The sequence below is a fragment of the Mustela putorius genome, unplaced genomic scaffold (assembly GCF_011764305.1).
Source record: "Mustela putorius furo isolate JIRA1106 unplaced genomic scaffold, ASM1176430v1.1 tig00000281_pilon_pilon_pilon, whole genome shotgun sequence".
Taxonomy (NCBI): domain Eukaryota; kingdom Metazoa; phylum Chordata; class Mammalia; order Carnivora; family Mustelidae; genus Mustela; species Mustela putorius.
Window position 1 is genome coordinate 18364665 of NW_025421343.1, and position 23224 is coordinate 18387888.

The 23224-nt window shown below is 50.2% G+C and overlaps 1 protein-coding gene across 2 annotated transcripts in view; it reads left to right on the plus strand.

Annotated features, from left to right (window-relative positions):
* Positions 1-10857: 10857 nt before the first annotated feature.
* Positions 10858-23224, plus strand: part of MALL (mal, T cell differentiation protein like) — a 29345-nt gene continuing 16978 nt past the window's right edge. Inside the window, exons 1-2 of one of the 2 annotated variants that reach the window (XM_004770956.3) lie at positions 10858-10958; positions 11621-11823. In XM_004770956.3, coding sequence (XP_004771013.2) covers positions 11716-11823 — 108 coding nt within the window. In that variant the 5' untranslated portion in view covers positions 10858-10958; positions 11621-11715. Of the gene's footprint in view, positions 10959-10989; positions 11326-11620; positions 11824-23224 lie in introns of those variants that run through there. The other variant, XM_004770957.3, reaches the window with a different exon arrangement.

Here is a 23224-nt window from a genome sequence, read left to right on the forward strand (position 1 = left end):
AAGACAAATACTGTATGATCCCACTCATGTGGAATTTAAGAAAATAAATGAGCAAGGGAGAAAAGAGAGACAAACCAAGAAACAGATCTTAACTATAGAGAACAAAGTAATGGTTACCCTAAGTAAAGTAGACAGGACAGGAGAAATAGGGGATGAAAATTAAAGAGTGCACTCATCATGATGAAAAAAATAAAATGATTCAGAAAAAGAAAGTGAAAATCCACAGAATGGGAGAAAATAATTGCAAATCATCTCTAGGCTAGTATCTAGCATATATGAATGCATGATTATTGCTAATAAAATTTATACTGTGAAATGAAGGGGAAACCAGAGAAAATTGTGCTGTTAATCACTTAATACAATCTAATTTGAAAGTGCTTTTCCTAATATAAAAGATCTGTTTTTGCCTTTTCAAGTCCGTATAAGTGCTCAGGGGTGCCTGGTGACTGAGCTGGTTGAGTACCTGACTCTTGGTTTCAGCTCAGGTCCTGATCTCATGGGTTGTGGGATCCAGCCCCACGTCAGACCCCACACTTAGCAGGGATTCTGCTTGAAGAGTCTTTCCCTCTGCCCCTCTCCTCTCTCTGTCTCTGTCTCTGTCTCCCTCTCTCTCTCTCTCATATGTAGACGTGCGCACTCTTTCTCTCAAATAAAATAAATAAATCTCAGGGCACCTGGGTGGCTCAGTCAGTAAAGCGTCTGCCTTCAGCTCAGGTCATGATCTCAGGGTCCTGGGATCAAGCCCCGCATCCGGCTCCCTGCTCAGCGGAAAGCCTGCTTCTCCCTCTCCCTCTGCCTGCTGCTCTGCCTGCTTGGTCTCTCTCTATCTCTCTGTCAAATAAATAAATAAAATCTTTAAAAATCAATCAATCAATCTCAAGTCCATATTATAGTGTTCTTTCAAAAAAAAAAAAAAAGGCTTTCAGGCTTTGAGGAATGAGTTAACCCACCCCTATGCCAAAGAACAAAGGTTTTGTTGCATTTCAGATAAACTTCTGACTGCTGGTGAGTTGTACCAAGCCTTCACTGTTAGTAGTAATAGTATAGCTGGCATTTATGAAATTCCTACCGTGCATGTTCACAGTTAACTAGGTTAATCCCCACAACTACTATCAGAAGTTAGGTACCGGTTTGTTCCTGTAATACAGCTGAAGCAACAGGTCAGGGAGGTTAAGCACCTTGTCCAAAGCCAGAGTAAACAGTGCAGCTAATATACCAAGTAGAGCTATCAAGTATAATTTTCTGCAACCAAAGATACTCCTCTCATCAGGACAAAGGTTGAGGAATTGCATGTGCAAATAAAACGACCAATTCGAGTTTAACCTAAATAGCCCGAGTACGAACTGAGGTACTTCTGCCCACAAGCTGCCTTAGAAGAGGCATTTACTTGTAGAGAGCCATCATATCATGTAACTCCTCAGCTTCGTCTTAGCTTGCCCTAAACCCTTAATCTAAACCCCACTTGGGTCTTCATCTCAGAAATTAACATGGTGTGACAGGGGTCCCAGCCACAAATCTGACAAGGAACTTGGCCTTGAAAAAGTGATTTCACTATAACTCCAAGAGGGGTTTTCTGGAAATCTCTCCATCTCCCCTCTGTGCCGTGTCTGGACGTCCAGACACCATTCATATGGCCGTTGTGATACAGCTGCCCCATCCCCTTCCCAGGCACTGCCTCCCTAAGTCCTGCTCCAAGGGAAAGGGGTTCCCGCCTTCCCAAATGGAGGTAGTGAGAGTGTGTGCAGGGACTTTTCCCCATTCTGTCACTAAGCTGCCTCATCTAAGTTCCCTGTAGTCTTGTTTGAAGGCACCATGAAACCAGGTCACTTGCCATTATAAAGGTCATATTTTTGTAGAATCTTTACTTTTTTTTTAGATTTTATTTATTTACTTGAGAGAGATAGTGAGTGGGAGAGAGAGAGCACAACCTCGGGAGAGGAGCAGAGAGAAATGGAGAAATCTCCCCGCTAAGCAGGAAGCCCGATATGGGACTTGATCACAGGACCCAGGGATCGTGACCTGAGCCAAAGGCAGAGGCTTTAACCCACTGAGCCACCCAGGGGCCCCTTTGTAGAATCTTTAATTCCCTATTCCACCTTTCTATTTTTTTAATCACTTCGCTTAGTATTAAACCAGAGGTTGGGCATTTTGAATGAAAGAAAATATTGCTGGTGAATTCCTTCCAGCGAAATGTACGCATGAAAAGAACAAGCTTTCTTTGGAACACGTTTTCAGACTGTCTTCGGTGTTCATTTGAAATGTGTCATGATTAACAAATAGGAGCAACTTCATAGTCTCTGACACATGAGGAAAATACGGGAATATGGGAGAAAACAGTTTCAAAAATGATTAGGCCAAAAAGCAAGGAGGCATGAAGGCAGTTAATGTAAGTGGAGGTGACAGTTCCTCAGGGGTGAGCCCGTTTCTGCCATTGAGAGACTCTACATTGTCTCTTCAGTCAATGGAATCTTTTAAAAAAAAAAAATAATGAAACCTCCCTGGCTTTTTAAATGTCACTTTCTAGCTTCCAAAACAGGAAGACGTTGTCAGGCAGCCAAAAACATCCTGGAAATGAGTCCTGGGGTCTGTTTCAAGGAGTGTGACTTGGCAACATGGAATTAATTGTGAGAGCCTTAGTGGGGGAGTAGCAGCGAGGGGATTAGCAGGCCTTTGGCAAATGACCCCGTATGTGCTGCCTTCCTGTGAGGCCATGGGGACTCTGCGCCTCAGAACCACTGGGGTGCAGGGCAGGGATTTGACACTGGAAACTACATGGCCCTCTTTCCCCCAACTTTCCCGCCTCTTATGAGTGACTGAGTGTCAGATCCCTCAGATCTGCTGGAGGTGAAAAATGATGCCCTTGTCTGCGTGCATGGGCTGGAAGGTGAGGGCACAGGGTGTGGACTAAAGAGCGGGGACAGTTTCAGTCTCGAGTGGTTTTTCTGGTGTGAGGTATGGGGCCAGAACAACTCGCAGGGAACCATTGGAAATACACCACACACAAACAGAGCAGGTTTAACTTGCCAACCCAGTAGCATCTGGGAAACCCATCAGTAGAGGGAGGGAACTGGAAGTGTCATCCCCCAGCCGAGGGCTTTGTCACTTTGCAGGATTATAGGATATCCGTTGCCGTGACCTGGCCCCGCTTCCTCTTGTGTGAAGCCTTCCAAGTTGGGAGGTTCTCCTGGGGCGTGGAGGTGATCAGCACTAGCTATCACCCAGCTGCTTTCTGTTTTGTTTCCTCGAAGCAGAGAACCAGAGCCTGCACCCTCCTTCCTTAAGGCCCTGTGCATCTGAGGTTTGTGTCATCCGTTCCTTTATTCATTCAGCGGGTACTCCCTGAGCACCTACTATGCTCCAGGCACAGAATTCAGCTTTGAGGATGCGGGGCGGCGGGACAGGGGGCAGCCCTGACCCGATCCCTGTCCTAACTTAAGAAGCATGAGGTAGACAGTAATCACACACAAGAACCACGAAGGAAGAGCACAGGCCTTTAGAAGAGCCTCTCCTTGTGTCTTTTTATTGTTGCTGTTTCACCACATTCCAACACTGCCGTGGCCCAGACTGTTCATAGCACCACAGCAGGCCCAAGTAAGTGGCCGGGGTAGCTATTTTTCCTGATCTGCCTCCTTTCTCCCCCAACTCCGCTGTCTGACCTTTGGGGACCAGCTTGATTCCAGTCAGTGTTCGGACGTGTGCCTGATTATCTGAGCTCCCGTCACCCACTCTGCAGCTCAGGGATGCATGGGTTTGACAACCTAGTATCTCTCAGCACCAGATTCACTGTCAAATAGATGTGGAGAGGGAAGGTGGGTGGGGCCCTAAGTGAGTGGCAGGTGAAGGGCTGAGCCTTCTGACTGAGGAAAATGGCGGCCTCGGACTGTCTGCCTCCCCCATGGCACCGGATGAGGGTGCGCAGGTCTGTAAGCAGCAACCTAAAGTGAAAATCGTTAATGGAATACAGCTCAATTTCAGGACTTTGCTAGTGTGTCTATCACTTAGTCTATTCCTCATGCTCGGGAGACAGACTGGACCTTAACCTGCTCACTTGTGTCTGGCTTTGCCAGCAAAGATTAACTTTGCAGAACTTTGTCCTTTCAAAGAAGCCATTTTGGGGGATAGCTGAAAAAGGCTCCAAGCTTTCTGAGCTCGCCTCCAGGTAGGTATCTCTGTCGCAGTGAGTCCTTCCTCTTTCCTCGAAGCTACCCTTTGGCCCTGACGAGTTCCATGCCTGCCCAGAGCCCACACAGATCCTGGGATCCAGACTCTGTCCTGCCCGATGGCCTCAGAGACAGCATGAACCAGAGCCCCCCTCCCAAGTGGGGGCCTATCCGTGTGCATGCTAACTCCCTGATCTGAAAGTCGAGGTGACCTTTATTTGTAGAGACAGTAGTCGCTGCAGTCCCGCTGTGTCTGAATCAAGAGACTGGAGCTAGTGGGGTATGTGCGTCCCTGTAGCATTAAGGGGAAGAGCCGTGTGCCTTTATGTGCCATGGAAAGTTGTAGTAGCCAGCTGGAGCTTTTGCTGCCCAGCATCCGCATGCTTCTCTCCTGGTAGCTTTATGCTTCTTCTCTTTCTAGAGGAACCGCCTTGACACACACACGCACACATGCACCTTCCATCCCAGCTCCAGGGGGGCTCTGATGGCCCCAAGTGGATCAGCATGTCCCATTCCCCTGTCACAACCAGGGGACTGGGGAATGGACCAACAGAGAGCAAATCAATCCCAGGAGATTTACTCACCAGAGCACTTTCATCTGCTGCCTGGTGTAGTGGGACAGATGAGACTCGAAGCCACTGTGTGCTGTAGGAACATTGCTACCAGGGAGAGAGAGTTTATAGCTGTGTGTAGGTGGTGGTAGCACTGAATGAGGTTAAGAACAAGGCCAACTGCAGGGACTGTGACAGGTGGAGCTGACAGGCAGAATGGATCTAGACCCACGGAAGCATTGTTTGAGTCACTGGATCCAGCCTCACCTGAAGGCAGCCTTCCCTCTGAACTTGTCACTTGCCTAAAGTAATATATTCCCTTCATTGTTTACATTAGAATGGTTCTCCTAACCCTTGCAATGGGAAGAGTCCAAGTGGCTACAGTTGCTCTCCTGTCCCCAACCATCTCTAGCTTTCTCCTGGCCTGCTCCTTATCTGTCAGGCAACCAGTAAATCTTTTCTGAAAAATGGATGAGACAGTGGGCAGAGAGGTTGAGGCAGAGGAGTCAGAAATATAAGCAGTTGTCTCCAGAGTCGTTATGACTGAAAGTGTAGACCCAGTTATTCGAAAACATTTATTGAGCGCCAACTGTGTTCTTGGCAGTTTTCAATATGAACAAGACTGCTGTCCTGAAGCCAACCTCGTACGGAGGGGTGGGAAGGGCAGGGAGGCAAACAATATGCCAATGAATCCATAAACAAGAAAAATACTAGGTGGGGATAAGTGCTGTTCAGAGAATCCGAACAGGCTGGTGTAGTTCTGGTTCCGGGCCAATAGAGAATAGTGGTGACTTACCCATTTTCTTTCCTCTTCTATCCCCAGGCTTGGCTCAGAGACACTGTGAAACCAGAACTATGCACAGCTTACAAACTAAACCTATCTGCAGAAGGAGCCCTCAGTTTCGGTCTGAGGGATGGGAAAGAGAGCCCCTCCTGGTCAGAGGTTTCTATTTGCTTTTCTCATTCTTTCCTAGCCCAGCCCCCAGCTATCTAGTGACAGTCGTGGTGAAAGGCCGTGGCAGCCAGACAGGTGATGAAGACTCAGGGGAGACCTTCTCTCCCACCATAGAAATGGGGCTCCTAAGAGCACTGGGGGGAAATCCCTGATGCTACCCCCCCCCCGATCTGTCTCTGTCTGTCTCGGTTTCTGTCCCTCTGTCTCTTGGGGTGTGTGGATGTGGGTGTGGGTATGTTGGCAGAGTAGAGAAACTAAAACCCTGACTTTTTAGCCAGAAGACCAAGGTGAGAGGGGAGGTGAGCAGGGTTTCCTGGGAATTGGAAAACATTGGAGAAATCATGGAAAGAAGAGAGCTTGAGAAAACAATTCCTTAAAATAGCCCATGAATGCCTGAGATAACCCCAAAACTGACCCTACACAGCATACTAAAGGGTTTGGAACTGAGCTCCAGGGTCCCAGGTTGGTCCCAAGTCCTGGAATAGTGCACATGTGCACACACACACACACACACACACTCACACACATTGAGCACATTGGAATCACACTGCAAAACCTTGAAAACATTGGTCAGGGGTTACAGCCCAGAGATGACAAAGAGCAACTTGCAGCAGGAACCTAAGCAGGCATTTGCCTGATAAACCAAAAAATCAACATTTGTGTAGGATTTAAACAAGACCAGAATCTCCTAACAGTATTCCCAAGGTCCAGATATAATCCAAAATTACATGATTTTTGAAGACCCAGGAAAATCACCACATCTCCCAAAGAAAAAGACAAAAGGACAACCAAGAGAGAATTCTGGGATGACATAAGAGTTAAAATTGAGACATTAAAGGAACTATTATAATCATGTTCCAAGAAATAAAGGCAAATCATGAAATATATAGGAAGATAGTCTCATCAGAGAAATAAACAATACAAAAAGAACAGAATTGAAGTTTGGGGAATAAAAACAATAACCAAACAGAAAACCTTCATTGCACGGACTCTATTTTTCCTCTAAGTTCTTTAAAACTTGTATGATAGTTGAAAGCAAAGGTCATAACATTGTCTGGTGGAGTTTGAATGTTTGCATATACACACTACAAACGACAGTTGTGACTGGAAAGCAAGAAGGTAAAGTGGACCTATATGGTCATAAGGTTTCTGCCCTCCCTTTGAAGTGACAAAATATTCATTCTGAGTAGACTGGAAAGTTAACTGCAAATACTGTATAACTCTTGGAGCAAACTTCAAAATAAACAGTGCGAAGACACGTAATCAAAACTCAGTAGATGAGTTAAAGTGGGACACTAAAAATATTCCCCAAATCTAAAGGAATGCAGGAAAGAGGAAGCAAAGAAATGAAACACAAAGCAAACAAACAAACAAAAAAATAAAATGGTAGACCTAAATCCAAACAAACCTATAATTCTATTCAATGTAAAGTCTAAACCTATTGAAAGCAGCAGACTTCAGAAGGGATTTTTGAAAGAAAAAAACCCATTTAAATCACAAGCGCAGCAAAACCCCTATAAACATAAGTAAAAGTTAAAGTAAAAAGGGTGAGAAGCAAAATAAAAGGCTGGAAAAAATATATACCATGTAAACACCAAGTGTGTTATAATATACATGCAGGTAACAGTTACCAGCAACAGTACTTGCATACATTGCTGGTGGGAATATAAATAGTTTAAACCACTTTGTAAAATAGCTTGATGTCATCTGCAAAAAACACACACCACATGACCCAGGGGCACTTGGGTGGCCCAGTGCGTTAAGCATCTGACTTTGACTCAGGTCATAATCTCAGGGTCCTGGGATCGAGTCCTGCATCAGGCTCCACACTCAGTGGGGAGTCTGCTTCTCCCTCTGCCCCTCCCCCTGCTCATGCTCACTCACTCTCCCCATCTCTCTCAAATAAATAAAATCTTAAAAAGAAAAGTATACATAGATACCCTGAAAGACACGTTCTAGAATGTTCGTAGTATTGTTCATAGTATTGTTCTTCATTAGAACCCCAATTGAAAGAACTCTAATGTCCCAACAAAACAAAACAAAACAAAACAAAAAAAACCTCAAATGGCCAAAAAACAACAGGTTGATGAAGTTTACCATATTCATAAAGTGGGACACCAGGCAGCAGTGAATGAGCCACAGCAGGGCTAAGAGATGGATGAGTTTCAGAGACCTCAGGCTGAGGAGTGAAAGAAGCCAGACACAAAGGAATCCATTCAAAAACAGGCAAAACCAGCCTACAGGGTTAAGACGGCTTGAGAGCAGGTATTCAGGAGGAGGGCGGGAGAAATGACTGGGAGTCTGGCAACATACTATGCCTGGGTGGCAGTTTCATGGTCTGTGTGTTTTGTGTACTTTTTCTATAAGGGTATTATGCACCAATAAAAACAATTTTGTGAAACTATTTTTAAAAATCAGGGTGGAAGTATGAACAGAAGAGGTTCTGTTGTGGAGAGGAAAGAAAGCCAGAAGAGAAGTGATTTCAGGATTAGAATTAGAAAAATAAGCAAGTACTTACTAAGCATCTGCCATATGCCTGAGCTGTCCTAAGTGCTTTCTTTTTTTTTTTTTTTTTAAGATTTTATTTATTTGTCAGAGAGAGCGAGCGAGAGAGCGAGCACAGGCAGACAGAGTGGAAGGCAGAGTCAGACGGAGAAGCAGGCTCCCTGCGGAGCAAGGAGCCCGATATGGGACTCGATCCCAGGACGCTGGGATCATGACCTGAGCCGAAGGCAGCTGCTTAACCAACTGAGCCACCCAGGCGTCCCCTAAGTGCTTTCTTATGCATCATCCCCTTTAACCCACCCTCATGAACAAAAGAGAGCATGGACACCACGATAACAGGAATCAGGAGTGTTGAGGACTGTTGCGTGATTTTCAAGATTAATGCCAATTCTCTGTCCAGGAAATGGAAACCAGCAGGCGCTTTGCAGAAGAGTCTGGAAGACCCCTCTCCTGCGCCCTGGCATTCCCCCACAGCCTCACAGCAGACTACTGACCTTGTTGTCTTCAAGGGCTTATATACCCATAGTCCCAGAGATGCCTCTCTTCACCATGCTTCACAATTTTATTGTTACTTTAAAAATATTATCTTACACAAAACTTAAATCTGCTGTATGGCATGGAAAGCATGGCAGAGGTGTCCTTTTGTTCATTTTTCTTTGAGCTTTTCTGTGAAAAAGATTTATTTCCTAATACATTCTCAGATAATAAAACTTTTTACATAGAATGTTTAACAGTATGTTGGTTAAGAAGTGTCCTGGGATGTAAGCTAGAAGTATAAAAACCGATCCAAAAAGAAAGAAGGGGAAAAAAAACCCAACAACCCAGCAGGGGTCAGAAAACATGACCCAAGAATCATTTCTGAGAGCTTCCTCGCACCCTGCTGTCCTAGGCAAGGTTGGGGGTGGGGCAGTGGTTAGGGGGTTGGGGACGGTATTGCGCTGATCACGTGGTCTGATTATCTGAAGCCCTTTGCTGATACTCAGCCAGACCTGTTGCATCTGGGGTACTGCCTCCTTCTGAAACACATGTCGGCAGGACGGCCATCGGGAGTGCCTCCTGGAGCGTTCTGTGATACCTCCTCCAGGAATACGATACAAAAATCAGAACCATTTCAGGAACGCATGAGCTGTTTTCTATTTCTTCCCAGTTGCAGCTGTTCTTACAGCTCTAAACTGCTGTCCCTGCGGGGACTCTGGCTCCCTGGGGTGCATTATGAATCCTGTAGCTTTCTCATCAACTGCCTAAGTCAAGTGTGCTACTCTTTGTCACAGATGATACAGCATCACTTGGTTATACGTAAAATGTTGAAAATATGCCCAGGTTTTTATAAACACTTTTTGTCACATCTTCGTCTTTCTTTCTTTCTTTCTTTCTTTCTTTCTTTTCTTAGAGGGAGAGAGTGCAAGAGAGAGGGGAAGAGAGGCAGAGATAGGGAGAGCGAGAATCCCAAGCAGGCTCCACGCTAGGCACAGAGCCCGATTCCAGGTTCCATCTCACAACCCTGAGATCGTGACCTGAGCCAAAATCAAGAGTTGGTCGCTCAACCGACTGGGCCCCCAAGAGCCTCCATGTTCATTTCTCTCTCTCTTTCTCTCTTTTTCAAGATTTTATTTATTTATTTGACAGAGGGAGAGAGACAGCTGGAGAGGGAGCACAAGCAGGGGAAGTGGAAGAGGGAGAAGCAGGCTTCCCGCTGAGCAGGGAGCCAGATGCAGGGCTGGATTCCAGGACCCTGGGATCATGACCTGAGACGAAGGCAGACGCTCAACCGATTGAGCCACCCAGGTGCTCCCCATCTTCATTTCTTAATACACTAATTGCCTCGGGAAGTGAAACTGGCTCAGGCTCTGTCAGCATCTAAGGTTCTACTATTCCCGCTGCTTCATCGATGAGAACTGTGCCTAAGGACCACGTGTTCCTTCTTGCATTCCCTAAGCTGCGCCCAGGATGCCGTATTTATTGTCAGTGGTCAAGTCCAAGTATCCTACAGGCCAGAAGCGTGTCATGGAGCTTATACAACCTGCAGGAGAGGCGGCGAGAGGTGGGATTCCTGAGGCGATGCCCACTTAGCTTGAGTTCATCCTGCGAATGAGCTGGGGTCAGATGGCAGGTGGAATGAGAGCCTCACTTTCCCCCCAGTCTCCGCGGGCCTAACAAGAGGGAATGACCAGGTTGGCTTGAGGTTTAGTCAGTGTGCTCTTCGCCTCTCCTTGCAACGCTTTGCTTTGGGCTTCATTTGTCCAAAACCCCACTCTCCGCTCGCTGTCCCTAGACCAGGCAAAGACCCAGCTGGCTGTTCCACTGACTGACCTGTGCCTGGCAGGGCAGGCCCTGGAATGCACAGCTCTTGCTAATGAACAGATACTGGCCTCTTGTGGAAGACACTAGTGACCCCAGGACGGTGATCCTTCCCACATCCGCTCCTCACGAAGGAGCATCTCCCAAACTGGAGTTCCCTGGGGCCGAAACTGACCATGGAGGGCAGGGACAAAGGACCCCATTCCCAGGCACCCCGAGCAGATTCTTGGGGTTCCAGGCCTTTCTGCAGATGGTCAACTCTAAGGTAGAGGAGAAGAGGCCTCAAGTCTCCAGGACCTGTCTTTAGAGTGAGAGGAATTGCTTGGCCACTGGGTCACAGCCCCCCTGCGTGGCCAGCGGGTGGGCGGGAGGCAGGAAGGAACTGCCTGGCCCCAAGCCCAGCTCCTGGCGATACTGACTGGGGGCCGTAGCAGGGAGGAAGAAAGGCTCAAACTTGGGACAGCACCCAGCCAACTGAGCCCTTCTCAGGTGCCTGCTGGGGTGGACTTCTCCCAGGGAGGGAGAACTCCTCCATCTGCTGTGTGAGCAGAGAGGAGCGGACGGTGGCGAAGGCGATGCAGGGAGAGAGGGAAACGCCTGTTTCCTGGGGACAGGAGCTGGAAGCCAGGACGGCTTCTCTCCCTGTTTGAGACAGAGGGTGGCCCCCACGAGTGAAGAAGGAGGGACCCAGGCAGCAGGGTCGGCCGGATTTAAGACCCAGCATCGCCTGTGACCAGCTTCGTGACCTTAACTAAACCTAACAAATTCTCCCCTCCTCACTTGGGAAAGAGATGATATCGCCTTGAGCGTGGCTGTGGGGAGCGCCAGAGTCGGCCTGCGGATCGCTTAGCTCATAGTAGGTCCTCCAGAAAGGCTCCTGGTCAAAGCAGGTGGCCTTCGCCTAGACTTTGGCCACAGGAAGGGTGGTGGCTGTAGCTGGCATCCCTGGAGTAATCCGCTCCCGGATTCAAAATTCCCGAGGGGGAAAAGGGTAGAAAGAGATCTCGGGCCTCAGTGCCTCAGTGTCTCTGCCCTGGGAGCCAGGGCCCATCCGAGGCAAATCCGAATCGCATTTGCGTTTAGCTGAGGAGTCTGTTGGCTGCAGCCAGTGGAAGGACCTGCTCGGCTGGAACTTTTTTTTTTCCTCCCAGGCGACGTCCGATGGGTGTGTCGGGCAGGAGGTGATATTTGACGGGCAGCGCGGGCCAGCTGTGCGGAGCCAAGGGCACCAGGCAGCGGGTGAGAGATGGCCTCCCCGGACCTGCCGCCCCCCACCAGCTACTCCCCGCCCCAGGTGCCCCTGGGGTTCCTGCTGTTCATCACCATCCCCTATGCCTTCTTCTTGCCCGAGCTGGTGAGTGCTGCCGCGTGGGTCACCTGCGGAAGGGGAGGGCTGGGGAGAAGCCGCACTCCCTGGGAAAGGGGGACGGGGCTCTAGCTGCTGTGGTTTCCGGTCTCCCCCACCAGACGCACCCGGGGTGGTCCCTAATCCCTCCAGGTGCTCCTCTCAACTCCTGCAATATGGGGTGGGTTTTCTGCTTCCAAAACAAACCCACTCACCGTGGGTGACAGGCTCTGGTGATCGGAGGGGCCAGTGAGGGGTAAGGGGGATGCTGCTAAAGTGTCCCGGGTCCTCAGAGAGATACTGGCAATGGACTTTTCTATGATGTCTTTTCTCCAACTACTTACTTGTTCCTGCTTTTTCTAAAGTTCAAAAACGGTGTGTGTGGGGGGGGGGGGTGGCTCTGTCTTTCCTTCTGTAAGAGGAGGTCTTACAGGATTAATAGTCATGTGCGCTGACTTTGAACTTTGACTTGTAGACTCTGTGCAAGAGGTAGTTTGTGACAACATCTGCCATAAAACATTTGTGTGAGCCACCCCTGGGGCACACGGGGACCTGTCACTGTTGACACTCTCTGAGATGCCCTGCAACTGGGTTGCCGCTCCAACCCCGGCCAGGGGCTGGGAGTGGCTCTTGCATGTGGCAGTCTGCCGGGCTCTGTAGACACGGTGTCCATCTGAGCCAGCCGCCACCATCCCCTTTCTACTCACAGGGACACTGAATTCTGGGGAACCATTCAGGGCAAAGGAGTCTGTTTTGTGTTTTGAACACATCCTAAAATATCTAGCTTGTGGGTGACATGCTTACTGGCTCTGAATTTGGCAGTGCTGACCCCAGGCCTGGAGGGGAAGGTGGAAGGTTGTTCCAGCTTTCAATCTGATGTGACCAGCCCTCTCTCATCATCTGCCTGAAGGCTGGGACGGAGGGAGTGACCCTGTGGCAAACAGGTTAAAGTGAGCCCATGGATGGCACCAAGAAAGGGAAACCAGGCAGTGTGCACCCAGCATTTGGGTGGCTCTGGCTAAAACCCCACCCAAGAGGCAGGTTTCTGCCAAGCCTGCCCCCCCAAGGGCAGGGAGGAGTGGGGGAGGGCATGAGCACAGGCATCCCGCCAGGCTGATGACATCTGAGTGCTCTCGCGAGTTCTCTGTGCCCGGACCCAGGCGTGTCCCTCACCTCAGAATAACCGCATGAATCTCCAGGATTGCGGTTCACGCCACCACTGCATACTGAGCACAGGCTTTATGCCAATCTTGCAAACCCCTGGTGAAGGACCCTGCCCTCCCAGGTTTCCTGAGGACTCCTCCACAGTCAGACTGTGTTTGAGGCAGTGACTGTCCTGGGCTGTGGCATCAGCAAGGAGAGACAATCTGACCTTGTCAAGTCAGGGAGGGGTCCAGACCTACCATGGAGGGGCCGATTTTGGTGCTGGACCTCAAAGGACAGGCTGCATTTCCAGGTCGGGGGCCAAGAACAGGGAAGGCCGGGAGTCCAGGAGAGCCCAGCAGGCAGGAGCTTGGAGGGAAGGGGCTTACAGAACCCAGAAACACCCAGGATAACCTTGTCGTGATGGGCCCATCGCCTGCACCTGGCCCCACGAGGTTGGGCTCTATGTGCGAAGGCCGATGCTCTGGAGCCTTAAGTATCTAGGAGGTGGGACGTTGTCACTGGCTCAGTTGTACTCATTTATTTTTCTTTGGAGGTAATTTTAGATTTATAGCAGAGCTGTGTGAATAGGACAGAGTGTTCCTATACACTCTTTACTCAGCTTCCCTTAAAGGCCACATCTTGGGCAATGCAACTATCAAAATCAGGAAATCAGCACGGATACTTTCATTGATCAGCTGCTCTAATAAACTTCATTCAAATTGTGCTGATTGCCCCCCCATGTCATTTTTCTTTTTCTTTTTAAGATTTTATTTATCTATCTTCTTGACAGAGAGAGAGATCACAAGTAAGCAGAGAGAGAGGCACAAACAAGCTCCCTGCTGAGCAGAGAGCCAATGTGGGGCTCGATCCCAGGACCCTGGGATCATGACCTGAGCCGAAGGCAGAGGTTTTAACCCACTGAGCCACCCAGGTGCCCCTCATGTCAATTTTCTGGTCCAGTTACCAGTCCAGGATTCAGCATTGCATTTGGGAGTCTTACATCCTCCGTCTCCTTTAGTCTGTATCTTCACACTTTTGAAGAATAGAGATCAGTTATTTTGCAAATATCCTTTCATTTGGCCCTGTCTGATGTTTCCTTATTTACAATTTTAGGGGTTTTTAAAAAAGACTTATTTATTTACTTACTTATTTTGAAAGAGAGAGCATGAGTGGGAGGGGCAGAGGGAGAGGGAGAGAGAATCTCAAGTAGACCACACGCTGAGTAGGGAGGCTGACAAGGTGCTCGATCGTAGGACCTTGAGATCACGACCTAAGCCGAAATCAAGATTGTGACCCTTAACCGGCTGCACCCCCCTGGTGCCCCTACGATTTTAGTTTTAATTCACAAGTGATCCTTATTCATTGTGGAATATTTAGAAAATATATATAGAAGTAAGTATAATCTATACCTATGGATAATAATATAATCCATATTCATGTGCATATACACACATACGTTTGTATTTAATGGAGTTATTCTGTACATGCTATTTGGCATCATCTTTTTCTTAAGCGAGTGTTCCTAGCACAGACTGTAGACTCAAGTATGTCTGCCTTGTATCTGGGGCCAGGGATGAGAGGTAAACAGGAAAGGAGGGAGAATATCAAGTTGGCTGGTTGATTCTGATCCCAGGGAGCAGAAGATACCCTGGGCTGGAGAGGAGGGTGAGAATCAGCCTACCAGGAACCTCTCTGTCCCTGGTCACCTGGCCACACTGCCCGCTACTGCACACTGGGGCTGACCACGGAGCACTAGGCCTTGGGGTCCCAGCAGATTCTCAGTCCTGGGGCCTGAGGCATCCTAGGCAGCCATATGTTTTTCTAAGGACATGAGTCTAGAGAGTGGATCCTAAAACCAGGAGCTCAGGCCAGGGAAAAGCGGCAATGAGCAAGTGAAATCCATTCCTGGATTCAGATGTAGTCTGTGACGGGGGTGGCCCAGGGTGGACACTGGTGGTGTCTGCAGACTCTTGTCCTTCCCTCCAGCCCCTGCTCACTGAGCTCCCACTGTGAGGTCTGGAGAGCAGCAGGGGGTCGGCTCAGGCTCTTTCGCAGTAACGACAGTGACAAACTAGGGTGGCAAGAGGGTCTGCATGTTCCCTACCGGCTCTGCCCCCAGAGCCTGCTCGTTCAGATCTTTGCCAAAGTTGCTTTATTTTAGACTCTTTAGTGTTAACATGCACGTTTTAAACATTTATTTTGGGGTAATTAGAGATTCATAGGCAGTTGCGAATATAGTTCCGAGAGGTCTCCCATAGCTTTCCCCACCTTCCCCCAATGGTTTCGTAATGCTTGTCCCATCACAACCAAGTAACCCACGTTGGTCGGGTATGTCCACCTGTCTGTGCCATCTTCTCACACCACCACCACGATCAAGAGAACTATTCCGTCACCACAGAGATCTTCCTCCCGCTTCCTTTTTACAGTCACCCAACCCTCACCCAGTCTTCCCTCATCCCCTCCAGAACCCCTGGAAACCACTAATTTCATCTCTATAATTTTGTTATTTCAAGAAAAATTTATATAAACAGGGGTGCCTGGGGGGCTCAGTCGGTTAAGCATCTGACTCTTGGTTTCGGTTCAAGTCGTGATCTCAGCGTGCTGAGATCAAGCCCCGTGTTGGGTTCCACGCTCAATTCAAAGTCTGCCTGAGATCCTCTCTCCCTCTGCCCCTCCCCATGCTCATGCTTGCTCTCTTTCTCTCTCTCTAAAATAAATAGATCTTTTTTAAAAAAGTTATATAAATAAATGGTGTCACAGAGTATGTGGCCTTTTGAGACTGGCCTCTTGCCCACAGCATAACACCCTTGGACATCTGCCCAAGTTGTGTGTGTCTGTAGTTCCTTAGATGGCTGCATAGTATTCCATGGCATGGACATACACCATTGTTGATTTCACCATGGACCCGTTGAGACACACCATGGTTGCTTACAGTTTTTAACTCTTCTAAATCTAACTCTATGAACATTCACATACATTAGTGTGGGTCTTGCTTTCACCCCTCCGGGAAAGATTGTTGGGTTGCACACAATAAGTGTATGCTCTCGTTTTATTAAGAAACTGACAAACTGTTTTGCAGAATGCCAGCACCATTTTACTTTCCTACCAGCAGTGGAGGAGACTGAGATTTTAACACTAAAATTCATATTTTGTTCGGTTTACTGTTGAGTTCAGATTTCTCACTTGAAAATGATATGGATTTCAAAACGTAATCTCCAGGTGTGGAACAGTGCATTTTAAGGTGAGAATGGACATGGTGTGTTCCGTCTGTCTTTTATTCGGAGAGTGTGAGAGCCTGCTGGTGCTAGTGCTGGGCGGGGCTGGGGACCAGGTGAGTCACAACACCGCACCCCCTCCCCCCACCGGCGGCGCCCACTCTTCAGAGCACACAGTGTGCAGGTGGCTGAGGGATGGAGATAGCCTGTGTGCTGTGAGCTGACTCATCAGCTTTTTTATAAGTGGACGGGGAATGCCGAGAGCTGACCCAGGCGACTGTGACCTGGGGAGTGCTATATGAATCAGAGTCCAAGATTTTTTTTTTTTAAAGATTTTATTTATTTATTTGACAGAGAGAGATTACAAGTAGGCAGAGAGAGAGAGGAGGAAGCAGGCTCCCCGCTGAGCAGAGAGCCCGATGCGGGACTCGATCCCAGGACCCTGAGATCATGACCTGAGCCGAAGGTAGTGGCCCAACCCACTGAGCCACCCAGGCGCCCCAAGATGTTTTTTGACTTTAACCTCTTCATTAGTTAACGTAATTGATTCGATGTTTATTTAAAAAGAAACAGCTGAGAAGATTTCTAGAGTCAGCCAGTAAAAGGCGAAACAATTCAGACACACTGGTGATTAATGTTCTCAGCTTCTTAACTCGCTGGCTCGGTGGGCAGAGGGAAATTCTCTGATTCCCCTAGAAGCTCATTCCAGAATCCTTGAGCTGGGGAAGTTCACCTTTATATTTTACTTAAATCCCCAGCTTCACCTTATTTTTAGCCTGCTTCTACTTCTGCTCTGTTTATATGTAAAAGCCGGTCTGAGAGGCATCTGTGGGGCTCAGTTGGTTAAGTATCTGACTCTTGATTTCAGCTCAGGTCAGGATCTCAGGATCATGGGATCTAGCCCCCCATGGGGCTCTCGGCTTAGCTTAGTGGGGAGTCTACTTGGGATTCTTTCTCTTCCTCTCCCTCTGCCCCTCCCCACCCTGTAAAATAAATAAATAAATAAATAAATAAATAAATAAATAAAAGCCTATCTGAAAACTTCCTGACACCCCAGACCTGTCTCTGGTCACCCGTGCCGGCTGAAGTTATTGTGGGGGCTGAGGGTAGACACCCTCCCCTCTCATATCAGTCCCGTGCATTGAGTTTCCAAAAGGAGAAATCCTTTCCCCTGCGATCAGTGCTTTCCAGCGCTCCATGCTGTGGGGAGGGCTTACCCAAAAGTTAATTCAGTTTACCCGTTTCACTTCATCTTTGTTGCTCTTGTCCCTCCCTTCACACCCCACCTCACCACTATCCAACTTAACCCCCACCCCTGCTCCTGCAGGACAAGGGAGCTAGCCATTTCCAGGCTCAGGGTGCCACCGGTTCCCACCACCATGCTCCCAGGATGACTCCTGGACGAGAAAACAGGGGACAGGGAGGAAAGATTGCAGAGTGTTGGGGCGCCTGGGTGGCTCAGTGGGTTAAGCCTCTGCCTTCGGCTCAGGTCATGATCCCAGGGTCCTGGAATCGAGCCCCACGTCAGGCTCTCTGCTTGGTGGGAAGCCTGCTTCCCCCTCTCTCTCTGTCTACTTGTGATCTCTGTGTGTGTGTGTGTCAAATAAATAAATAAAATCTTTTTAAAAAAAGAAAGAGAGAGATTGCAGAGCACGAGGCGGGGGAGAAGCGAGGCCCTGGGAGGTAAGGACTGGAGGGGCAATGTAGAAAGAAGTCGATGTCAACCTCCCTATGTTGCCTGGACCCACGCTGACCGCCCTGCACCAGCCCCAGCCTTACTCTCAGGGACGCCAGTGTGCTCAGGTTCAGTAACGGAATCAGTCAGTGCCGGGTCAAGAGCCTGGCTGTGCTGCTTCGTCACTGTGAGAAGCTGGGGAGATTCCTTAACCACTCTGAGCCTCAGTGACGGAAAGAGTAGCAGTAAAGATCTCATTAGACAGCTCTGGAGGTTCAATAGGGACATTCCCAGGCCACCACAGCATGTCCAACCGCTCTAGAAATATGAGCCTGCGTATTTTATTGTTGTTGGTCGTCTGGACCTTTCCGTAGAAAGTGTGGGTCTCCTGTGAGCAACTTCCAACTGTGAGCCAACAGGTGTTCACTGAGATGCAAACCTGTGCTCTGCTCTCAGGGGCCACAGGAGCATGAAGGTCTTAAGAAGGGGGATGAGGTAAATCAGGAGCCCCGTCTTAAGGAAGCGGCGTCTGAACATGCGGTGAACACCCCAAGATAGGAGAGAGTGAAAAGCCAGGGCGCAAAGCCCCAACTGTTGAAGGCTCTGAGAGCTTGGGAGTTGTCAGGTTAAGCTTACTCAAGGCGGAGTCTTGGTCTTCTTCAACGGTTTGGATTAGGGGATTAGATGTGTGCTGGTTCAGACAAGCACTTCCTCTGACCAGGAGGATCACAGATAGAAGAAATCCGGCTGTGAGGAAAGAGGAGACGGCCATGTTTAATCCTATGTATTTCCTCAGCAAGTACTTACTGAGCACCTACTCGGTGCCAAGCATGGGGATATAAAGACAAAGGCAGACACCACCCCTACCATGATGACTCATGGGGCGGAGGGAGACTAGCCCAGGAGACTCGCGAATGGAGCTGCGCTGTCAGGGCACTGTCAGGGCACTGTCAGGGCACGGGAGGAGACAGAGGCTGCCATGGGTGCTGCGCACAGAGGAGATTCAATACAGGGAAATGTTTCTGCCACCGTTGAGAAGCCAAACGAGCAGAAAAGAGATGCTAAAGCCAGAGAAGAAACACATGAAGTGTTTGGAGTCTAGGGAGGGGGACCAGTGCTTGGGCCTCCAGAGTAAGACCCTCCTGCTGCTTCTCTGGCCTCTGAGTGGGGGGTGCTGTGACGGAGTGGGCACGGCAGAGGAGGGAGACAGGGACCTTGGGGTTGGATCCAAGTGCTGCTGCTGCTGCTGGAGTGATAGCAAGACCTGGACCAGGCAACAGGAAGGAAGTACCCATCCCTCTCCTCCCATTCCAGGTCCCTTCCAGGCCCCCGCCCCTTTGCCAGATGCTAGCAAAAATCCAACTTCTAAGGGAGCTGAGCATTGTGGCTTACAGAGTTCCTGTCCCTGTCACAGAGCAGACCACGGAAGGGTGGGCTGGAGCCGCGAGACCCTGGGAACGAACTGGCACCATCCCCATCTGCACATTCCCCTCTGCCTGAGTCTGGACTTCTGGTCCTTTCCTTCCCCTGACTATGGCCAAACCATGCACAGCTTTCTCTGAACTAGCGGACTCTGTCAGTTCTGAGAAGGCAGACACCCAGCTACGGCTGGCAGGTCGGCCCACCGGGAAGATTTCACTTAACAGGTGCTCCAAAGGAAATAACCCAGGGCCTCCCTGGGTAGCAGGGAGGGGCCTGGCACATTATGACTTGCTGGAATGCAGGGAGCCCCAGATCAGCAGTCTCACCAGTAAGAAGTGCCTCGCCTGCTGCCAGTGCCCTTCTAGGAGCTTTTGCCTAGAGGACTTTCCCCTGGGGTAAGGCAGATCTGTGGGAGGCAGGAGAAGTTTCTGGAGTGTTGTCCAGATTGGCAAGTAGCAGGAAGCAGGCCAGAATAGGGAGGGGTGGAGGAGCCACACCCAGGTTCCCTGGCCTTTACCCCTCTCTTCTCTCCTAGCCCCTCCCCTGCATCCTCCCACCCCTGCCAGCCAGCCCTGCCCCTCAGATGTCACCACTAGGTCAGATCTCCCCCGTCTCAGTAAATGTCTGCTTGGGGCTCACACAGGGCCTGGCCCTATACCGAGGCAGCACAGCTTCTTAAGGCTTCTTGGGCCCACTCTCCTGCCTCAAGCTATACCTAGAAGGTTCCACGTGGGTCGGAGAGTGGGCCCAGATACCCTAGATTTGGGAATCCAGAGTCTTCTGACCTATATCAAGGAAGCCCGCCTCAGCTTCCTCTCCCCAGAGGGATTCTCTGAGCTTTGCTTTTCTGCTTCTGTGCTGCTCACAGTCCCCGCCCCCACCCACCATGCCCATCTGTACCCTCTCTTGGCCCAGCAGATGCTGGATGGATGGGGGGGGGGGGCGGTGTGGCTAGTGGAACCCTCACTGACAGCACGTGTTTGCCTAGTCCTTCCTACACGCCAGGGGAGAAGGCAAAGGGGTAGGAAAACCTCCCAGGGAATCCTCTCCCCTCTCTGAGGGAAGATGCAGCCAATCTGGAGAATTTCTCGAGCCTGTGAGGTAATGGAGCAGGAAATGGGAGGGGATGAAACAAATGAGTGTTTGTCTCCATTCTGTCCCGGCTCCTGGCAGAAAATGCCCGTCTGTGGTTGAGACACAGTGGCAGGCCCTGAAGTAGTCAGCTGGTGCCACCTGCATGGGAATCAGGCCCAGACAGACAACAAGACTGAGCGGCTAGGGAGTGGAGGGTCCAGCAGCCCACCTCCCACCGCCGCCTCAAGCCAGCAGCATGTACAGACCACCCACTCTGTGCCAGGCTCTGTGCCCTACACAGGGGACACAAAAACCACAGGGCAGAGTCCATCCAGGAGCTTGGGGCCTGGGGAGAAGGTAGAGGAGAAAGACAGTAACCATGAGGGAGGTCAGCAAGAGGTGCACTGGGGACTTCGCAGTCAAGAATGGCTTCCTGGAGGAGGTGATCCTGGTCTACGTCCTGCCCTGAAAGGTCTGGTCATAGACAAGTGGGGGAGGAGGAGCTGAGCAGGAGTCAGTGAGGACTAGATGAATGAATGGTCATCTCCTTGGGTCCTCAGTGCCTGACAAAGTTCAGGATCACAGCCATTGGTTGCCAAATGTCTGTGGGTTCCTGAGGGAAGCAGGAGGTGGGGGACCTCCCCTGAGCCCAACTCTTGGGTTCATCCAGCAACCTTCTGGAAACATGTGAAGGAACACGAGGTTAATAACCATTGTGGAAACCAAGGAGAAAGAGACCATGGTGGGAGGGAGCCTGTCCACCAGGCCACCATGGGGACTGGGGAGTGGGATGCATTTATCTGCTTTTTCATCTTTTATCTCTACTTTCTAACTTGTTGAAGGTACACAAGTTAAAAAAAAAAAAAAAGTAGAAACATTTTTGCCCTAAAAAGTCTTAGTTTTGTTTTGTTTTGTCTTAAGAGATAAGAAGGAAAAAGCTCTTTAGACTTTGGATGGATAAGAATGTTTTTATTATCATGCTTTCTGTAAATCTGTACTGCTCAGTCAATAAAAAGCTGGGTCCGTGGGGGTACTGAGGTCTAAATGGGTGGGCGCGGTCCTGGGGGAGGAAGCCAGGAGGGAGGGGAGGAAGGCAGAGGAGGCCCCGCTGACTCACCAGCCCCTCCTGGGCCTTGGCATCCTGCCTCTCCCAAGCACAAACCCCAAGGTACGCACAGCCTTTCCCTGGCCTGCGGCCAGCCCCATCCTGAGAGCACTTATAGGTACCAAGGGCTCCTTATAGGTCTCCTTCTGCCAGGAGCGATGGTGGATGGAGCTCTGGCCAGCACTATTGTTCCTGGAGTGGACCGGATAAGACACGGGCCCTCACCGGAGGCCAGGGGGCCTGGGCCACAATTTCCTGCTAACCTTAAAGCCACAGAGAAAATTCTCATTCTGAATCAGGATGTAGTGACTCAGTGTTTGGAAGTGTCCTAGGTGAAATTAGGGAGCATTGAACTCCCATACAATGCTAGATGTGTACGGGTACAGGAGTCCAGTCCAGGCCTGGCGCGCTCCCACGGGTAACTGGGTAGGTCCCTTGGCCTCTCAGAACAGGTTTCCTTCCCTGTACGAAGGAGGGAAGGATTCTTGTCCAGAAGCTTCACAGGCTGCCAGGCCCCAGGTTCAGTCCTGGGAGCCACTTCGTGGGCTGTGGACAGCACCCGCATGGGCGCTAGGGTCTCCAAGCTGACCGCACCGAGGCCCGCCGCCGGTCAAGGGGCCCAGGAGGCCTGGCTCCCGAGGCGCCCTAGAGGAGGCCAGCACCACCCAGCTGTGAGGGCCCTAGCTCCTCCACACTGAGTTTCTGTCACTGCAGATATGGGACACTTCATGTCCCTGTCCCTGTGCTGTCAGCAGCGTTTCTGCTCCCTTCCTGTCCCAGGCTCCCACTGCCCACTGCCCATTCCCCACACAGGCCCCACTGTGGCCTCAGGTCCCTGGGGGCTCCTGTTGCAGCAGCCAGGCTGTCTTCAGCCCCAGGGACAGAGCCATGGAGGAAAGGACGGGGACACACTAGCACAGGCAGAGGCCCTTGACTAGAGGAAGCAAGGCGTTCTGGAGCAAAGGTCTCCACACACCGACTGTGGCCCACAGAAGAGAGGTTTTCATGGCAACCCGGTACTCACGTGTGTGTGTGTGTGTGTGTGTGTGTGTGTGTGTGTGTTGAAACAACAGATTCAGGACACTGTTTCCCTTTCCCATGGGCAATGTACTCCAGTTTGCTAATCTAGTCTACTTAATCTTTTAATGCTGTTGCTAACTAAATGGATTTCACCACCCACGAGTGAATCTCAGCCCACGCTGGGAAGCCCCAGGGCTGGGGATGCCAACCGAGGCTCAGGAAGACCTGCCCAGAAGGAGAGGGTGAGGCAGGCTGGGCTTGCAGGGCCACGGCCCAGAGTTTGGTCTGAGGGGCACCGGGAGCCAGCGAGGTGTTCGAAGAGGGGTGGGGTTCTGGGTCCCAGCTGGTCCCTGGCAGTGCTGTGACAAGGGCTGTCACTGGCTCCAGCTGGCTTGGACAGAAGGGAGGGGGACTATGTCACGTGCTAGGAAGTCAGAGCCCGCCAGCTGTACCTCAGCACTGATTTTTCCGTGGCAGAGCTGTGTCCCCGGGACCCAGGCTTTTTCTCGCCGCCTCTCTCCTCTTCCATTTCATAGTTCCAGGCCTACTACCAGGCACAGCAATGGCCAGAGTAAGAATGGGGACTATCTCATCTGGGTCTCCTGAGGCAGAAAGATCCCTTTCCCAGGGGTCCCCCAAAGGCGTCCCCCTGGAAGAGCTGGATGAAGTCACACAAGTGTCCAGCCAGGGCAAGTAATAAGCCTAGTGAATGTCAGAAAGTCACCACCTACACCCCATTCCTTCCCATATTTC